At 39.8% G+C, this 18,516-nt stretch overlaps 1 protein-coding gene across 7 annotated transcripts in view; it reads right to left on the bottom strand.

Annotated features, from left to right (window-relative positions):
* LOC307220151 (uncharacterized protein) overlaps positions 1-18,516 on the bottom strand; it is a gene marked incomplete at its 3' end in the record, with an annotated part of 350,445 nt that overhangs the window by 116,613 nt on the left and 215,316 nt on the right. For all 7 annotated transcript variants that reach the window (XR_013840712.1, XR_013840713.1, XR_013840714.1 and 4 more), the window contains exon 6: positions 3,790-3,889. Coding sequence is in view for 2 of the 7 variants with exons in the window: in XM_079983857.1 (XP_079839983.1) it covers positions 3,790-3,889 (100 nt within the window). The remainder of the gene's footprint in view (positions 1-3,789; positions 3,890-18,516) is intronic.

Here is an 18,516-nt window from a genome sequence, read left to right as displayed (position 1 = left end):
AGGTGGTTGTTATCTTAAATTCTTCTTCCTCTGAATTTACCTGCCAAAATTCTGATAATTCTTTTGTGAGAAAGTCCACTAGGTTGTCCCCTTCACTTTCCGGGACCAACCTAAGTCTCAAATTCTTCTCTTTCCTCTGCATCTCCCACAAAGACAAGGCCGCCTCATGCTGGTCCAGCTTCTTGCAGACTGGTATTAAACTTTCCTGTGTGGTTTCTGCAGTAAATTTAGCTTCTTCTGCAATTTTTCGAATTGTGGCGTTTTCTTGAACCAATTTATTTATGGTTTCTGTATTAGATGTAATGCTTTTGGTATTTAAGTCCAATTTTGTTGTAAGTTCTGTCAGTTGTTTGGTATTCTCCGTGCTTTGCTTAGTCAAATTTTCTAAAGATTCATTTATTTTGAGTAATGCTTGAGTCACTGAATCCATGAATGCGTTTATTCCTTTCTCCTGTCCAGCTGTGCCTGTTGGCAGTAAGCCTGATATTGAGCCTCTTTTCTTTTGTGCAGCTTTAGCCTTAGATCTTGTTGTTATATCTTCTGCGGAGCCACTCATGTCCCAAGGTCGTTCCCACAGGAACAGCTCTTGAGTGGAAAAATCCAGTGACTTGTTTTTATTTGACAGTCTATGTTACAACTGTAGCCTTTCAGCCCTCTAGAGGGAGCAGTACATTGTGTCCAATAAGCAGAAGAAACAAAGAAACCAAAAGCCCTCTTGGGGAAGAGTTTTTGACAAAAGAAACTTTCAATCTTCTAATTGCAACAATATTATTTCTGTAGAGTCCCAAAAATTGTATCTATTTAAGCTCTCCGCTTTGCAGCAGGTTCTGTCAGACAGTTCCTGTCAAAGCGCTTCACCCAGGCAGTCTGTTCCCAGAGACAGACACAGCAGGAATTAATCACTTAAATTTCCTCTCATGCAGGTTAAGCCAAGTTCCCTTTTCTTCCCCCCCCCCCCCGCTCCTGCTTGCTGGGGGGGTAGTTAGAGTTCAATGCCAAAGTTAAATAATTCAAAAGTTCAGAGTTACTTTTCCTTCAATTGCAGCTTTCCAGTTCCGTTGCTTTAAAAGCCATGCAGTCCGGGGGAGGCAGACTTCCTTTATTTACCATCCCCGTTTTCAGCCAAATTTCAAACGTTGTTTTTTTTTTTAATCCCAGTAGGTTTCCCAATCCTACTTACGGGTATTTCAATTTCAGTCCAGATTTCAGGAAGGAATCGGCGCTCTCCGCCTATGGCGACACGGCTTCACTTCACGGGCTGGGTAGCGACTCTCAGCACCGCACGATCCCCCGATGCTCCTCCGGAGCCTTTAAAAAGGCTCTTTTGCAGTAAAGGGGGGCGCAAATGGTGCCCACCGAGTCTCCTTGTTCATAGGCTTCCGCGCCTGTGATTTTAGAGGTCCCCGCTTCGCCGTAGCGGTCAGACCCGAACTCGTGAAGCAGCCCTCTCTCCGGAGATCAGGGAGAGAGCCGCCATTAAGCGCTGGCGCCGACTGGAAGAGACGGAAATAATATTTTTGAACAGGCTGTGAACTTTGATATATTGACTTCAGAAAAAAAATAAATCTGAAGCATGTTACTAAGCCTGTCCTGATGGGAAAGAGTAGAGTCACTATTCAGCTCACGCTCCCTTGAAAAGTTCATGAAGCTCAGCACATCTAGCCCTTTCCAGTGAACCGTCTCCTTTCCCTGTAGACTCTAGAGAGAAGTCTGTGGTTACTTGAGGTTTTAACCCCAAACCAGACAGAACTCTTTATTTTTCACTCAACATGAAACCTCAAAGTGAAACCTAGGGGTGCGAAGCCTGTGGATTGAAACCAAAACAAACATTTGTCAACTCTTACATAAATAGAAACCCAAGAGTTGCACATAACTCCAGCAATGACCCCAAGTTGGATGTTGGCCAATAAAGCAAAGCAAACATCCCTAACTTTGGTGTGACTTGCCAAGGGCTATTTAGTGGCTTCAGGCTCATCTGAATGCCATCCCTTTGGTTGCACATCTCTTTGATTGCATATTTTATTCTCCGTGCTTCTTTATCAATACACTTGCATCAGCAAAGGCCTCTCAACACAAGTTTGCTCAGGGTTGGATTCCAGAAATATGCACACCATCACAATTCCAAGGTCAAAGGAACAACAGTTCTCATGAGCCTCTGCAATGGATTACAAAATATGGTACACAGCTGACACTAAACTTGTCTCTGTGATGGCGCCTGGACCAAGCCATTTCCTATCCTTCTCTTAGTGCTAGCGCTTCAAAGTGCTCTTATGCACCACAGCTATGAACCACAGCTATTGGAAGCAAACCTTTCCCCCTGTTTGCTCGTTTCGTTTCGTTAAAGTGAGAATCTATTGTCGGTGCCATTTTTCTAGAAAAAGAGGTGCTGGAACTCACCATGAATGTCTCCCTTGTTCTCTTATAATGGCAATAGCGCCCACCTGAGAGGTGCTAGAACTGAGTTCTGGTGAGTACCAGCTGGGGGAAGCTCTATCTATTGCTATATTTTGGGTATGGTGGAACTCTCAACCATGTGACCCCCCTGCAATCTGAACTGGTATAGTCCAAATAGGCTCATCACCCGTCTTCATGACAACAAGGCTTAACTGAGAATTTTCAGAACATATTTAAGATTCAGGGTGGGCTATTCAGTGCTGTTCATATGAATTTTGAATGAAACCTGCTATTATGTCACCTACTCGCTTTTTAAACTGACATGCTCTGTGTATAATGTATAGCTACAGTAAGAATCATAATAGAGAGTTGACACAATCATGCAACGTGTGTGTGTGTGTGTGTGTGTGTGAGAGAGAGAGAGAGAGAGAGAGAGAGAGAGAGAGAGATGAATTGTACATAACGAGAACAGCAAAAGTATTATCTATGATCAGTAAACAGTCCCTTCATAAAAGGTCAATATTTTTCGGTTTTTTAATTTGTATACCACTCTGTACCTGTAGATCTTAGCGCTGTTCACAACATAAAACTACAATACTCTCCATTTGGTAACTTGTAGTATTACAAAGTATGCAACCTTGGGTGCAATAAGCTTACCTGTGTCATAAGAGGAAGAGCTGATATCAAGATAACAATGGAGAACAATCTTTGGACAAGAAAGCAAGCTAAGCTATGTACTGCAAGCTTTTCAAAATATGGGCTCTGGAAGTGAATATTCTCCGTGCTTGTCATGCCAGGGAGGCAAGTTTAAACATGACAGGCATAACGGGACAGGAACAACATCGGTCAGGCATGGGGAACCACTGACCCACAGGCCAGATTAGGTCCAGTAAATTCCCTAATTTGGCTTTTGAGACCATTTCTCCCCAAACCACGACCAGTTGTCCCACACCTGACATAATATGCGATGGCAGGTGAGGGGCAGGTGAAGATGTGACTGTAAAGCAGCCACTGGCAGATTAAAGTGCACTGCTGGTTGTTCCTCACTGACAGCACTGCTCAGCTGACAGGAAACCCTTGCAAGTGCAGTTTGTGTTCAAACCATGCCTGCAAAGTGACAAGCTTCCTCTGCAGCTTTGCCCATTTGCGGAGAAAAACTGCCCATTTGCTGGTGTGGCTTTAATCCAAACTGCACCTGCAAATAGGCAACTTCAAAAGGGTTCGCTGTCGGTATTGATCAGCTGATCAGGACCCACTCACTTGCATAGCTAACTGAAAAGGGTTCCCCACTCCACCTTAGACGTATTTCTCAACGTAAGCTCAAAGGCTCCCCAAACAATCAAGAGTTACCAGCCATATCCTGAAACAAAGGTATACATGTTGTATAGTACAAACCTGAAAAAGAAAGTTGTGGTGAAGAGGCCTCATAGGATACAGGTCTGAGCTTCACTGTGTGATGCGCCGTCTCTAGCTGCTTGCTGAGTGCTGACTTCTCCTGTAGAAAAATGTACAAACAAGAATTATATAGCCAAATGGCTTGATGTTAGATGCACCGACTTTGCAGCTGAACCAGGTCATAGCCTAATGAAGTGTTAATATTTCATCTTGGGCAACAGTCCAATTTTCCTTTGTTAGTTTAGGACTGGGTCCTTATATGGAATACACTGCGCAGGTTCAAATGCAAGAGCAATGTTTTTTCACACCTGCCAGACGCTTCACCTTAGACTTTGGGAGTACGGTCAGGAAGTCAGCTTTTCCACCCTTGTTACTGTAAACAAAGAGTGCTTGGCAGGCATCCAAGTGTTACAAGTGGGAATGGACTGAGCAGTAATAAACAAGAGCTGAATCCAGAAATAAAATAAAGGCGGGATGGGCTAACCTCCAAATACTACAAAGACATGAAAGATTACTTAATTCAACCTCTAATGGAGGTTGGCAATGAAATTATGGAAGGGAAAAGAGCGCCGGAGTCGTGGAAAGAAGCTTACATCACGCTTATACCGAAAAATGAGATAGAAAAGACACAACTAAAGAACTACCGCCCCATATCCCTACTTAATGTGGATTATAAAATTTTTGCTGATATTCTAGCTAGAAGATTGAAAAAAGTTTTAGCAACAATGATTCATAAAGATCAAGCTGGCTTTCTCCCAGGCAGACAATTGTCAAATAACACAAGAAACTTAATTGACATTTTAGAAAAGCTACAAGTTAATATAAGTACAAAAGCTGTCTTGATATTTATTGATGCGGAGAAAGCCTTTGACAATATTTCTTGGAGTTTTATGAGGAAAAATTTGCAAGGGATGGGGGTTGGAGAAAGGTTTGGAAACGGTATAGGCGCGATCTACTCAGAACAGAAGGCGAAATTAATAGTGAATAATGCAGTTACGGAAGAAGTTAAGATAGAGAAAGGGACACGACAAGGCTGCCCAATTTCCCCTTTGCTTTTTATTTCAGTCCTGGAGGTCTTGCTGAACATGATTAGAAGGGACCAACAGATTCAGGGTATACAGGTCGGAGTTAAACACTATAAACTTAAAGCCTACGCAGATGACTTAGTACTGACACTACAGGAGCCAATCCCTAGTTCTAAAAGAGCACTGGAAATAATACAAGAATTTGGTCGGGTGGCAGGTTTTAAATTGAATAAATCTAAAACTATGGTTTTAGAGAAAAATTTGACAGCAGTAGAGAAGGAAAGGTTTCAGGAAGAAACAGGTTTAACATTGGTGAAAAAAGTGAAATATCTAGGGGTGAACTTGACTTCGAAAAATGTAAATTTATTTAAAGATAACTATGAGAAGTGTTGGTCAGAAGTGAAAAAAGATCTTGAAATTTGGACAAATTTGAAACTTTCCTTACTGGGTAGAATTGCTGTTATCAAAATGAATGTATTGCCAAGAATGTTGTTTTTGTTTCAGACGCTACAAATCATTGACAAAATGGACTGTTTTGAGAAGTGGCAAAAAGAAATTTCTAGATTTGTCTGGCAGGGCAAAAAGCCCAGAATAAAATACAAAATTCTTACTGACGCAAAGGAAAGAGGGGGGTTTGCCCTGCCGGACTTTAAGTTATATTATGAAGCAGCAGCTTTTTGCTGGTTGAAGGATTGGCTACTTCTTGAAAACACGGATATTTTAGATTTGGAAGGATATGATAACGTTTTTGGGTGGTATGCATACTTGTGGTACGGTAAGGCTAAAGTGTACAAGACATTTAAAAACCATATTGTCAGGAAAGCATTGTTTAATGTCTGGATGAAATACAAAGATCTATTGGAAAATAAAACCCCTAGGTGGCTCTCACCTATGGAAGCAAAGGCCTTAAAAAAGCTTAATATGGAATCTAACTGGCCAAAATATTGGGAAATTCTGGAGCAGGAGGGAGATAAAGTGAAATTGCAAAGCTATGAGAAACTTAAGGATAAGGTGCGAGACTGGTTACATTATTTTCAAATAAGAGAGGCCTATCACTTGGACAGGAAAATTGGTTTCCAGGTGGAAAAATCAAAGCTGGAAACAGAATTGTTAGAACCCAATGCTAAGATATTGTCGAGAATGTATAACCTGCTGTTGAAGTGGAATACTGAGGATGAAACGGTAAAATCTGCTATGATAAAATGGGCACAAGACGTTGGTCATAACATTATGTTTGTTGACTGGGAACAGTTGTGGACCACCGGTATGAAATTCACGGCATGTAATGCCTTAAGAGAGAATATTATGAAAATGATATATAGGTGGTACATGACCCCAGTAAAACTTGCAAAAATCTACCATCTGCCCGATAATAAATGTTGGAAATGTAAAGAAACTGAAGGGACATTCTTTCACCTTTGGTGGACGTGCCCAAGGATCAAGGCTTTCTGGGAGATGATATATAATGAACTGAAAAAGGTATTTAAGTATACCTTCTTGAAGAAACCAGAGGCCTTTCTTCTGGGCATGGTCGGCCAATTGGTGCCAAAGAAGGACAGAACTTTCTTTATGTACGCTACAGCAGCAGCAAGAATACTCATTGCAAAGTATTGGAAGACACAAGATCTACCCACTCTGGAAGAATGGCAGATGCAAGTAATAGACTATATGGAACTGGCTGAAATGACCGGCAGAATTCGAGATCAAGGAGAAGAGCAGGTGGAAGAGGACTGGAAGAAGTTTAAAGTCTATTTACAAAAACACTGTAAAATCTTTGAATGTTGAGGACATTGAAAAGGAAAAGAAGGGGTTCTAGTGACTGAGTTAAATAAGAGCACAAAGGGAGGGACCAAGAATCAAAATGAATAAAGATTGAGCTTGCTGAACTAATTATTACATAGAATACAAGATCGGGAGGCGGGTGGAAGTAAGGAAAATAAGGTTTTGAAGGTTATAATTGGAAAGTGAGTTTATTTTTATGTCAAAATCTTTTTCTTTTTTTTTCTTTTTTTGTCTATGTTTTCTTTTTTTGTAATGTTTGTGAAAATTTTTCTTTTTGTAATGTTTGTGAAAATATGCTTTTTTGTTCTTTTTTGTGGAAAATGCAATAAAATTATTATAAAAAAAAAACAGAAATAAAATAAAGGCGAAACATTCAGATGACCATAAGCCAAAAATAAAAAATAAAAATCAATTTATTTGCAGCAAAAGCCACTTATTTTTGTGAGTTAAACATGTGAAAATTAAAAACGTTTCAGAAAGGACGCAGTACTTGGTTTAGGAACACCCCATGGCTGTAGCATTATTGAAGCTAAGCAAGTATGAACTTGGCCATGGATACGAAATCACTGGAAACCCCATATAAGTGTAGGATTTTTAAAAAATGAAACAACAACAACTTTGGGGCAGGATCCATGGATCCTATTGAACTGATCAATACATTATTTCTGGGTAACCGAACTCTGAAAAAGAACTGAAATGGAAGCAGCAGTTACGAGTGTGGGCCTTCCTTTTAATTCTGCAACCATGGCTAAGATGTTGTAAGATGCCTGTCCCTACAATTTTTACTGCTACTTCATGAGTCTTAGGCCCAGTGGTCTTAAAATAGCAGATGGAGTAATAAAACTCTGTTTTCAGCTGTTACACTTCAAGCAGCTGGTGAAAGCTCACCTGGCTGAATGTTCCTCAGTTCAAACACATTCCCACCTGCAATTTAAACAGGCAAAGCTTAGGGATGGGTGGGTCCATCCTGCTAATTGGCCAAGTGTCCATCTTATTAAGCCGGGGTAAAATGGTTGTCATCCATCTGTCTCAGGAGAGAATGAAAGAGTGTGCCTTCAAGGGTGAAGTCAAACTGTTGGAGAGTTACATGCCACAAATACACACAGGCAAACAGTCAGCTATCTCTAGGAAGAATAGATGTGGAAGGCATTTACCATGGTTGGGCCAAGGAATCAAGACAACAACGACACGGAGCTTAATTCTGGATGTAGGGAATGTATAGACAGGGGAGGTTCACAGATGCTCTTCATATGCCTTTGCCTTACTATGTATGTTGGAATTTTTACCAGTTCCATGAAGACACCTCTGTATACTGCTGCACATTGAACCCTACTTCATATCTATATTTTATATGACGTTTACAATGACACCACTGCACGCTCATTAGCAGAGACTGGCCACACAAGATTCATATAACTATCCCATCAGTTTGGGAAGGGGACTCAAAAGGCCCTTAAAAGGCAGCGTACAATGTTCATTATAAATTTGGGATTGCCCAGAGGATTGCCCATAGCAAAAGCAAAAGCTTATAACTAGTCAGAAGAGAATTGGGACTGATGTACCAGAGGGACCCAGTGCGAGAACAGAATGAGGCCCTCTCACACAAAGGCAGGGTAAAGGACCTGTGGCCTTTACGTGTCGTTGGATTACAATTCCCATCATCCCTGACCATTGACCATGTTGGTTGTGCCTGATGTGAGCTGGAGTCCAACAACACCTGCCGGACCACCTTGAGCTATAAGAACAAACTGTGTTCAAAGCTGCCTGAGTACAGTGAAGAAAACCTAGCCCAATGAGAGAGACTAGGGATGTGAGACAAAGAATTCTAAGATTCATCACCAATTACAACTCCCAGGATTCATGCTAGTTTGAATTTGGAGTGAATAAGTCTTGGTATAATTGTATTATTTCATTCCTTCTGCCAACAGCTCAACAGACTTTTTCCCTGTTGGCATATAATAAAAGTGAAATAGCAGTAGCTGTTGGTAAAATACTCTGACGTGGCAATAATTCTGGCATCCTACAACCATCCAAATGTTTAATCAGTTCAGTATTAACACAGAGGCATCTTAATAGAACAAATCTCATAAATAAGTTGGTCAGAATTTATCATAGCTTTGTATTTTTTAAAAAAATATACACCCTGACAATGAACAGTTGAGGAAGGCTTTAAAATCCCAATAGGATGCATGAACACAAATTAAATGACACATCTGCCAATAATCATCCAATTCTTAACATAAAATGCAATTGTAGTCAGGGGAGTTCAACAAAAGGCAAGCAGTTTCTACTTGCAAGACAAAGAAAATAAGAACAAAACAACTGTATAAAAGAGATGAAACTCTTCCACAGTTGTATATGATTTCTGCCTGCATAACAATGGCTCTTTGTATGCCTGCAAATAGGCTTCCTTTTAATGAATGTATAACTGTGGCAGTTTTGAAGTATAAAACTTCTGTTTAATTCCACATCTGATCCTTTTCATGACAGTTGGCCAAGACTGTAAAAATAATTACTGAAAATACTGCACACGCTGGACCACACAGATGTCTGCTATAATAACTGGATTGTAATTTATTTCTAGCAGACAAGTGGTGTGAGGGCCTATTCACACATGTACAAAAGTGGGCAAAAGTAAAACACAGCCTGGAGAGCAAGGTCAAAGGGATTAGACTTGAAGTCCAAATGGTGGATATGCATATAAAGTCCAGTGAACTCAGGACAACATTTTCACTCATTAGGGCAAGGCCTGCATGTTATCTGGTCTATATAAAGCAGGTTCCTGAATGGTGCATATATAAAAGGAGAAGACTGTAACAGCACCTTAGCAATTACCTGTCAAGGACTGGCTGGATGAGGAAGAGTGGTGGGCACCACCTACCTAAGAACTGCCATGGGATGACACAGAGGAAAGAGACTTAGACCCAGGACAGTGGTGGTGAGACACAGAGGACCAGTCTGCAACAGGCCAGACAGGCCCAGAGAAGGAGTCCTTCCTACCACAGTTTACAGCTGCTTGTAGGAGTTCAGAGTGAGGGGGCTAGAGAGGGAAGAAGGAGCAAGATGCCAGATCCAGCAACAACTTCAGCTAAGAGAGACTAGCCTAGATGAACTCTGTTGTGTTTTTACTTTTTAAATAAAAGCTTATTGAACTTCACATCTCGAGTCATTTCCCGACCTGCGGAGGACCCAGCATTCCTGACAGCCCCTTGACATTACTTGGTTTTGGGCTTCACTTTAGTTGGCAGGTTCTTCCCTCTGGGCTTGGAGAGGAAGGAATTGGATTCAGATAAAGGGCCAGGTAAATATAGGGGTAGATAAAGAGATCCCTCATGGGCACCAAAAGGAAGCTCTGGTATTACACTTTAATGGAAAACCCCAGTATGTCAACGTAATGCCACTCAGCTATTGGAGTCCAACTCCATAATCTCTGACAACTATCTAGGGCAAATGGGAGACAGGAGTTCAATAACTAGAAGGTACAGCATGGTCTAGGTTAGCAGTGGCTCTTCAGGGTTTTAGATGGGGGGTGTCTTTCCCATCCCTACCTGGAAATATCAGAGATGGAACCTGGGCCCTTCTGCTCCATCTAATCTGAATTAATTTTCAGGTGGGCTCTGGCTGCACAATAGGTTCTGATTGTGTTATTTGGATCTACATTACACTCAGTAAAACCACACAGTATTTTCTGAGCAGTTCCTTGAAATCTGTATCAAGTGGATTGCAATAGTTCTTGTGGGTGGGGGAAACTCTAATGGTATTCTTGGTGTAACTTAAAATGAAAACCCTATCTTAATTAGTAACATGCTGTAAGAATGCTTTAGAAAACCTTGAAGGCTTAACCTGAAGAAGCCTTTGGACTTCTACATTTTTAATAATAATAAAAAATCCTTCTCTTGTATTACATATGAACTTGCATGAATTTGTCAAAAATAACAAAAGGAAATAATCATATTGTGAAAGAATGGGCACTACTTTCTTCAGTCAAACAATTGATTATTCAGTTCCTAAATTCAGCATTTAAATTGGGAATGGGTGGGTGGGGGAACTGAACTAGAGAAAAATAATATATGCATATTTATTGGCTTGCTCCCCATATTGAGCTTAAGAAAAAGAATAAAATTAATTCGAGGCGGGGGTGATAAAAAGCTAGCACAGATAGCAGGAAAGCTTCAAAACCTCAGCCATTTAGACACAATTGTGATATGGCTTGAGAAGCCTAGTACAAATGACCTTGTTTCATGAGTGAAACCTGGCTTTGGCTTTCTCCCTTCTCCTTCCCTTGTATGCTCAGATTTTATTAGTTAATGTTCTGTTTAGTGCAAACAACACCACACTATGGTTTCCATACAAGCCCATGGGTGGTCTTCAACTATGTTCTTCTTTGAGTAGACCCACTGGAATTAAGGACTAGTTGCCAATATGCTTGTCCAGTTCAATGTTGATTGAAATGCAAAATTCTGAATTCAGGTAGTCAATGTAAGTAAGTATGTAAGTAAGAAATTTTTTATTTATACCCCACCCTCCCCGGCCAAGACCAGGCTCAGGGAAGCTAACACCAAATATCAAATGCATTAAAACACGATCAAACAACTGATTAAAATACAGCTTAAAAATTAGAATCAAGATAAAATTAAATGACTGCCCACAAATTACAACCATAGGGGTCAGGAACCTCAAGCATTGATCAGGGCCAGCTATCCATGTTGGTCCCACATGAGCCGATAAAAGGGCCAAAGAGGTAACCCATAGAGGGGGGTCAATGGCAAGATGGAGAGAAGTTGAAGAAATAATGAACCAGCAAATGAGTTTGCCATCCTCTGTGCTTGAAGGACACTCCTATCTGTTCAGTGGTGACTTGCTTCCCATATTACTGCAACACTCTTACAAGAGAAGCTGGAAAAGTTCAATGCTCTACTATCTAAATTGGACAGGCACAAGACTCCTCTTTGGGCTAGGCCTATATATGTAAGTTGGGGGCTTAGCTTTGGGGGCAGGAAGAGCATGTTCCTAGCATCTATGACTAGACAGAAGTGCTAGGCTGGCACATTACTACATTACTACTGCAAAGTACACCATCATTTGTGACTTGAGGCAAACTGCTTCTACAAAACAAACATTTGTCTTCAGCTGCTTCTACAGAACAAACAATTGCTCTCAGTTTGAGGCAAGCAAACTCTCTGATGAAGGACAATACAGTGTGACCTGGATTTAAACTGTTCATAGACAGAGTCTGGCCTATTTTATACATAGGGATTCATAACACAATCAGCTGTATCTCATACAATGAAGAGCTTCCATGGGTGGTCTACTCATACGAAATACTGTTTTGGCATTTCAACTTCTTCAATGCTATTAGTTCTCCAGAAAGTAGTCAGGATAAAAGTTTTAGAAAGTAATAAATATTACTGTGTTTCCTGATCAATTTAGGAAACTAAAAACAGAAATAGGTGTGGGACAACTGCATGTGTGTGTGTACCAACATGCTGCAGCTTACTTAAACACAAACCTCAAGTTTTCAAAACTAATGATCTGAGTTCATTTTGTGCCCCTGGGCTTGCTAGCACAATCCAGAGGACTGAGTTTTGAAAATCAACCTGGGAAACTCAATTTCAGTTCCTAGCTTGGCAATTGAATGGGCTCCCCGGGAAGCATTGAGCAAGTCACTACCGCGCAAACTCAGCTCCCCATCCATAAAAACAGAAATAATAATGTTCTTTTTCCTCAGGCTGCTGTGAGGAAGGAGCAGATAAGGGCTGTAAATTATTTGGCATGCCAAGGAAGTGCTTCATAAATGACTAATAATAGCCATGTAATCCTATGTAAATATCATGACTGCTTATCTAAATGTTTGCTTATCTGAATGTTTTGGAAGTTCTTGAGACTGCTGGCCAGTACATATTAATTTTTGGTGACTGTATATATATAATTAAATTTCAATGCTAGAATTTACACCGGCTTTCTATAAAAGCTGGCGACAACTAGAGAGAGCAGAGTCAGTAAAGATACCCTCAACAGACAGATGCATAGTCCTGTCTTGTCTCCCTCAAACCACTTACAGCTTTGGTGTCTCAAGAGGCCTGAGATGAAAGGAATGGCACTCTGGAAAAGAAGCTTCCTTAGAGTTGCCTTGCAGCTGTGAATTCCTTGCCCAAACAGTATCAGGGCTTGAGTCAACAATGGTTTATGAAAGATATCAAGCTGGGATTCAGCTTGGTGTGCCATAACTCAATTCTGGACAAAGGAAGGAATTGCAGAGAGACAAGCTATAAGCGACAGATAAGACACTGTGAAGTCAAATAGGCCATTGTGTCAGCGACCCCTATGAAAGCCACCACATCAGCTTTGCTTGCTGCTCTAAGCAGCTAGGAGATCTGTTCCAGCTGACTCCCAGCTGCTCCACTGTTGGGATCACACATGAGCAGAGTGCTGCCGCGCTTGGATCCTCTGTGCTATTTGCATCTGGTTGGCTACTGTGAGACCAGAATGCTGGCTGAGAGATGGGTCTTTGGACTGATCCTGCCCCAGGGCTCTTCTTACGTTAGTATGGCTACAGGCTGCCTTTTGTACTGCTCCAGCCTTGTTTTACAGGAGAAGGGAGTGATACAAAAATAACCCAAATAAATCTTATTTGATCCGGTCTCAAACAGTGGCCACCCAGGTGATTCCAGAAAGCATGTAAGTACAGTGTGAAGGCCAGAATCTGCTATTCAGAGATATACTGCCTCTGAACCTGGACACTCCTTTTAGTTTTCATAACTAATAGCCACTGAAAGCCCTTCTCTCTATCTTCTGTTAGTGAATTTCATAACAGTTATGAGTTCTGCAGAGAAGGAACAAGATGTAGTACTGGGAAGAGAGGTGACTCCCTACTTGCTTCAAAACATGCATCATTTTATAAATGTCTACTGCATATCTCTCATCTGTTGTTCCACCTGGCCTTTGGCTTGGAATCAGTTTGATTCCCTCCCCCTCTTTCTTTTTCCTTTCTCCTCCTATGAAGAGATTGCACCCTAATGTTTTAATGCTGTATCTTAATCTTTTAAATTGTATTTTAATCAAATTGTTTTTATTATTGGTTGTTAGCTGCCCTGAGCCTGGTCTTGGCTGGGGAGTGCGGGGTATAAATAAAATATTATATTTATTTATTTATTTATTTATTTATTTATTTATTTATTTATTTATTTTCACCTTTCCTTTCAAGGAAAGTGTTCCAACACCCTAGATCAGTTTTGATGCTTTTTCTTTTTCTTTTAGGCTGACCACACTAGTTGTAGCAGCTTCACAAAATGAGCTGTAGGTAACTCATCCACCACCCAGATGTCAAGCAAGAACCTTACAGCTTGGGTTTCAATCAGCAGCTTTGGTGAATGCATCACATTCCTTGAATCTAACACAAATGTGGCCTGCCCATTTCAGTTTATCTGTTTCTCATTTTTTCAATATTAAACTCAGTTCTCCACATTTTGATATCAGTCTACATTAAAAAAAAATTATTCATGAAACTGAATCAACACTTTACTACAAATTTCTTTTTTTATATAATAATTTTTATTAGTTTTCCAATTTTAAAACAAAACGACCACAACAACATAAAAACATCGACAGATACAAACAAACACACAAATATAAGTTCTTAACCTCATTTTCATAAGCTTCCTTTCTCGGACTTCCCCATACCTCACCCTTTTTACATCCTTATTTTACAATTTTTCAGCAACCATTTTAGCCAATTAAATTTAAATTTGTTATCTTTCTCAATTTCACCTTAAATCATCAAACATTTTCGGCTGTAATTCTGCATCTTCCTTCCCCTTGACATTTTAACACTCATCAATATTGTAACAGTTCTTAAGATAATCTTTGAATTTCTTCCAGTCTTCCTCCACCGTCTCTTTCTCTTGGTCGCGGATTCTGCCAGTCATTTCTGCCAATCCCATAAAGTCAATCACTTTCGTCTGCCATTCTTCCAGTGTGGGGAGTTCTTGTGTCTTCCAATACTTTGCTAGAAGGATCCTTGCTGCTGTAGTGGCGTACATAAAAAAAGGCCTATCCTTCCTTGACACCAATTGGCCGACCATGCCCAAGAGAAATGCCTCTGGTTTCTTATGAAAAGTACATTTAAGTACCTTCTTAATTTCATTATAGATCATTTCCCAAAAGGCTTTAATCTTTGGGCAGGTCCACCAAAGGTGAAAGAAGGTACCTTCAGTCTCATTACATTTCCAACATTTATTATTGGGCAGATGATAAATCTTCGCAAGTTTGACTGGGGTCATGTACCACCTGTAAATCATTTTCATAATATTTTCTCTTAGGGCATTACATGCCGTGAATTTAATACCGGTGGTCCATAACTGTTCCCAGTCAACAAACATAATGTCATGACCAATGTCCTGTGCCCATTTAATCATGGCTGATTTAACTGTCTCATCTATTGTATTCCACTTCAGCAACAAATTGTACATTCTTGATACATTCTTAGTATTGGGTTCTAACAGTTCTGTTTCCAATTTCGATTTCTCCACCTGGAAGCCAATTTTTCTGTCTTGTTTAAAAGTTTCCATTATTTGGTAATAATGAAGCCAATCTCACACCTTGGGCTTTAATTTCTCAAAACTCTGTAGTTTAAATTCACCACCTTCTTGTTCTAAGATTTCAGAATATTTCGGCCATTGGGATTCCATGTTAAGTTTCTTCACCTCCTTAGCCTCCATAGGTGATAACCACCTAGGAGTTTTATTTTCCAACAAATCCTTGTACCGAATCCAAACATTATATAATGCTTTCCTAACAATATGGTTTTTGAAACCCTTGTGAACTTTAAACTTGTCATACCATAAATATGCATGCCAACCAAACCTGTTATCAAATCCTTCCAGATCCAGAATATCTGCATTCTCAAGAAGTAGCCAATCTTTCAACCAGCAGAAAGCTGCCGATTCATAGTACAGTCTCAAATCCGGCAAGGCAAACCCCCCTCTTTCTTTTGCATCAGTAAGTATCTTAAATTTTATTCTGGGCTTTTTCCCCTGCCAGATAAATTTAGATATATCTTTCTGCCACTTCTTGAAACAATCTAGTTTGTCCACAATTTGTAATGTCTGAAACAAAAATAACATTCTAGGCAATACATTCATTCTGATCGCTGCAATTCGGCCTAACAAGGAAAGCTTCAAATTCGACCATATTTCTAGATCTTTCTTTACCTCTGTCCAATATTTATCATAATTGTCTTTAAATAAGTTCACATTTTTAGATGTCATGTTAATCCCCAAGTATTTTACTTTCTTTACCACCACTAACCCAGTTTCATTTTGGAATCTCTCTCTTTCAACATTTGTTAAGTTTTTTTCCAGAACTTTAGTTTTTTGTTTGTTCAACTTAAATCCTGCCACCTGACCAAAAAATTGAATTAACTCTAAAACTCTAATATGCTCAGTTTTTTTATACAATTTTGCCTAATACCAATGGTTATGTAAGCAATTTCTCATGATACATTTTTTGTAACACATGGATTTTTATGAATACCATATGCATTTTTGTATACCTTAATTGGCTTGAGAACTGCATTGAAAGATTTGGAGAAGTGCGAATTTTGAAGGATGGTTGTGTTTTCCTTTTTCACATTGTTTTAGGAAGTGTAAATTAGGTTCACCTTTAAATGTGAACGTCACATTTCTCCCCAATCCCTACTGCCTTCTCTCTAACCTCTGTTCCAAGAAGCCCCAATGTTTATGGTACTTTAAGCTCTGGACATCCAGGTCAAACTAGTTCACTTGTTACAGTCATGTTTTGCCCTGGGCAAATCTGATTGAGGCAAAGTGAGTGTGTGTGTGCAGAAGGAAGAGTTCTGCTTGACTACCACAGTTTACAACCAAAGCATGGTCAGGAAACTTATTCCAGCTGAGAATTGACTCCTGATCTCCACACACACACACAAGCGTCTCTCTGTGTGTAGAACATAGTCCAACTAAGCTTGTATATCTCGTGAAACTTGTGCCTACAAAATACCATAAATGTAATTTCTCTCTATATATATTTCCCTTTAATAACACAGTTTCCCTATGAAAAGTTGATTTGCCACAGAGGTAAAAACAAAAAGAATTTCATGTAGTGATTATCTGGGCAGTAAAAATCCCAATGAATATGCTTCAAAGGATTGCAACTAGCTACATGTAATGTGTTTAAACAGGGAATTTTCAGAACATCTCATTCATTTAAGTCCAGACAAGCCATGTAAGTTCCACGGTGGTTTGACCTATTCAAGAGCAGCAATTTCTGTTTACTGTAATATTGTGAAAGACAGACACCAAATGAAAATCATCAGTTATCTGCAAGTGCCTGCCTAATGTTTCTGCTTATTCTAATGTACTAGAAGCACTATCAAGATAACCTCTGATGTGATCCCAGGCAGTCTTCAGCTGGCCCTAATAAATCCATTCCTCGCTCACTGTGGAAGTCACTGACTTCTTTGAACAAAGATAATGAAGGTTATTGGGATTCTACCACTGGATACAGAATCATTAAAGAAAGATAGTCCACAATTTATGGCCCTAGTCTGTGGACAGCAGGGCATTATTTTAACAATAAAATTGCAATCTGCAATGGAAGTGGCCAAACTGAAGGAGCCACATAAAGACTTATAATTAGTATCAATCACTGTGACACTACTCTAGACATCTTTATTGCTTTAAACACACTAATCAAATACTTCTGCATTCAGATAGAAAGATTGATAGGCAGATCGACACGGAGAACATCCCCACAGAGAGCAGTTTTAAATTATCAGTTTAAAAAGGTAACACAAAAGACAAAATACATTTAAATGGAGAGGCAATGCAATGACTGAACACACTGCAAACTTAGCTAGCCATATATTTCTGCTATCATCCGTAACTTATATTTAAGAAGTAAAATGTTCTGCTGATCTCTCTCAGAATGCTGTACAACTTGCATAAATTTAAAGACAGTGTGGTGCAGAGTGTCAAATATCTGTCCAGTCAAAAGGCCCACTGAGTGACCAAAGTCTTTCATTACTTCTCAACTTAACCTTGCATGTTCTTGTGAGGATAAACTGAAGAATCCCTTTAATGCAACCTTTGCTCCCTGGAGCAAAAGCAGGATCCAAACAAAACAGAATCACACTATCAGGAATTTATCTAACTGCCATTGTGATGTGCTACAGTATCCAGTGGCATCCATATTCAATTTCATATCCATATTCAATTTCACACAGCACATATGCTAAAATACACTGTTGTTACTGCTGCTCATATAAATAGTTTAGAGTTCATGATCAAGAAATTCTGCAGCATCTCAACCACCCTTTAGGCCCAGATGTAGGTGTTCTAAATGGGCCTTTGAAAGAAGAAAGGTTCCCACGTCACAGTCAAACAACAGTATCTTCAACCAGAATTACACACTTGCCTTCACAAGTACTTATATGAAAACGTGTTTTGAATGCCACTGAATCAGAATGACAATGCTAATTAAAAGAGCTTATTGGGGTTTCAACATACACTCCAAAGTAACAGTTCTAAAATATGAGATGCTGAAGGAGCCATGACCCTCTGACAGCTGAATCCCAAACTCTTCTCCACTTCCACAAGTTATGTTTATATTGATTTAGACAGGAGATACAGTCCATATTCCACCCTATTTACAGAGTCTTAAAACTGCGCAAAACAAAATCATCCGTCTAAAACTGTATGGTACGCTAATTGTATAAAGACTACACAATTTAAACAAAGTCATCATCCACAGCCACAAAATGTTTCCCAAACTAGGGGTGACTCGACATTGCCTTTGGGAAATGCTCAGGTTCAGGCTTTGGCAGAACTTCTGAGGAGAAGATGTGACATGTCACACAGATGCATAAGCAGTTTTTCATGCAGATCATGACAAGACAGTCAGCTTT

The sequence above is a fragment of the Podarcis cretensis genome (assembly GCF_951804945.1).
Source record: "Podarcis cretensis genome assembly, chromosome: 7".
NCBI lineage: Eukaryota > Metazoa > Chordata > Lepidosauria > Squamata > Lacertidae > Podarcis > Podarcis cretensis.
The sequence above is the reverse complement of the archived record's forward strand: the minus strand, read 5'-3'. Positions and strand labels throughout refer to the sequence as shown.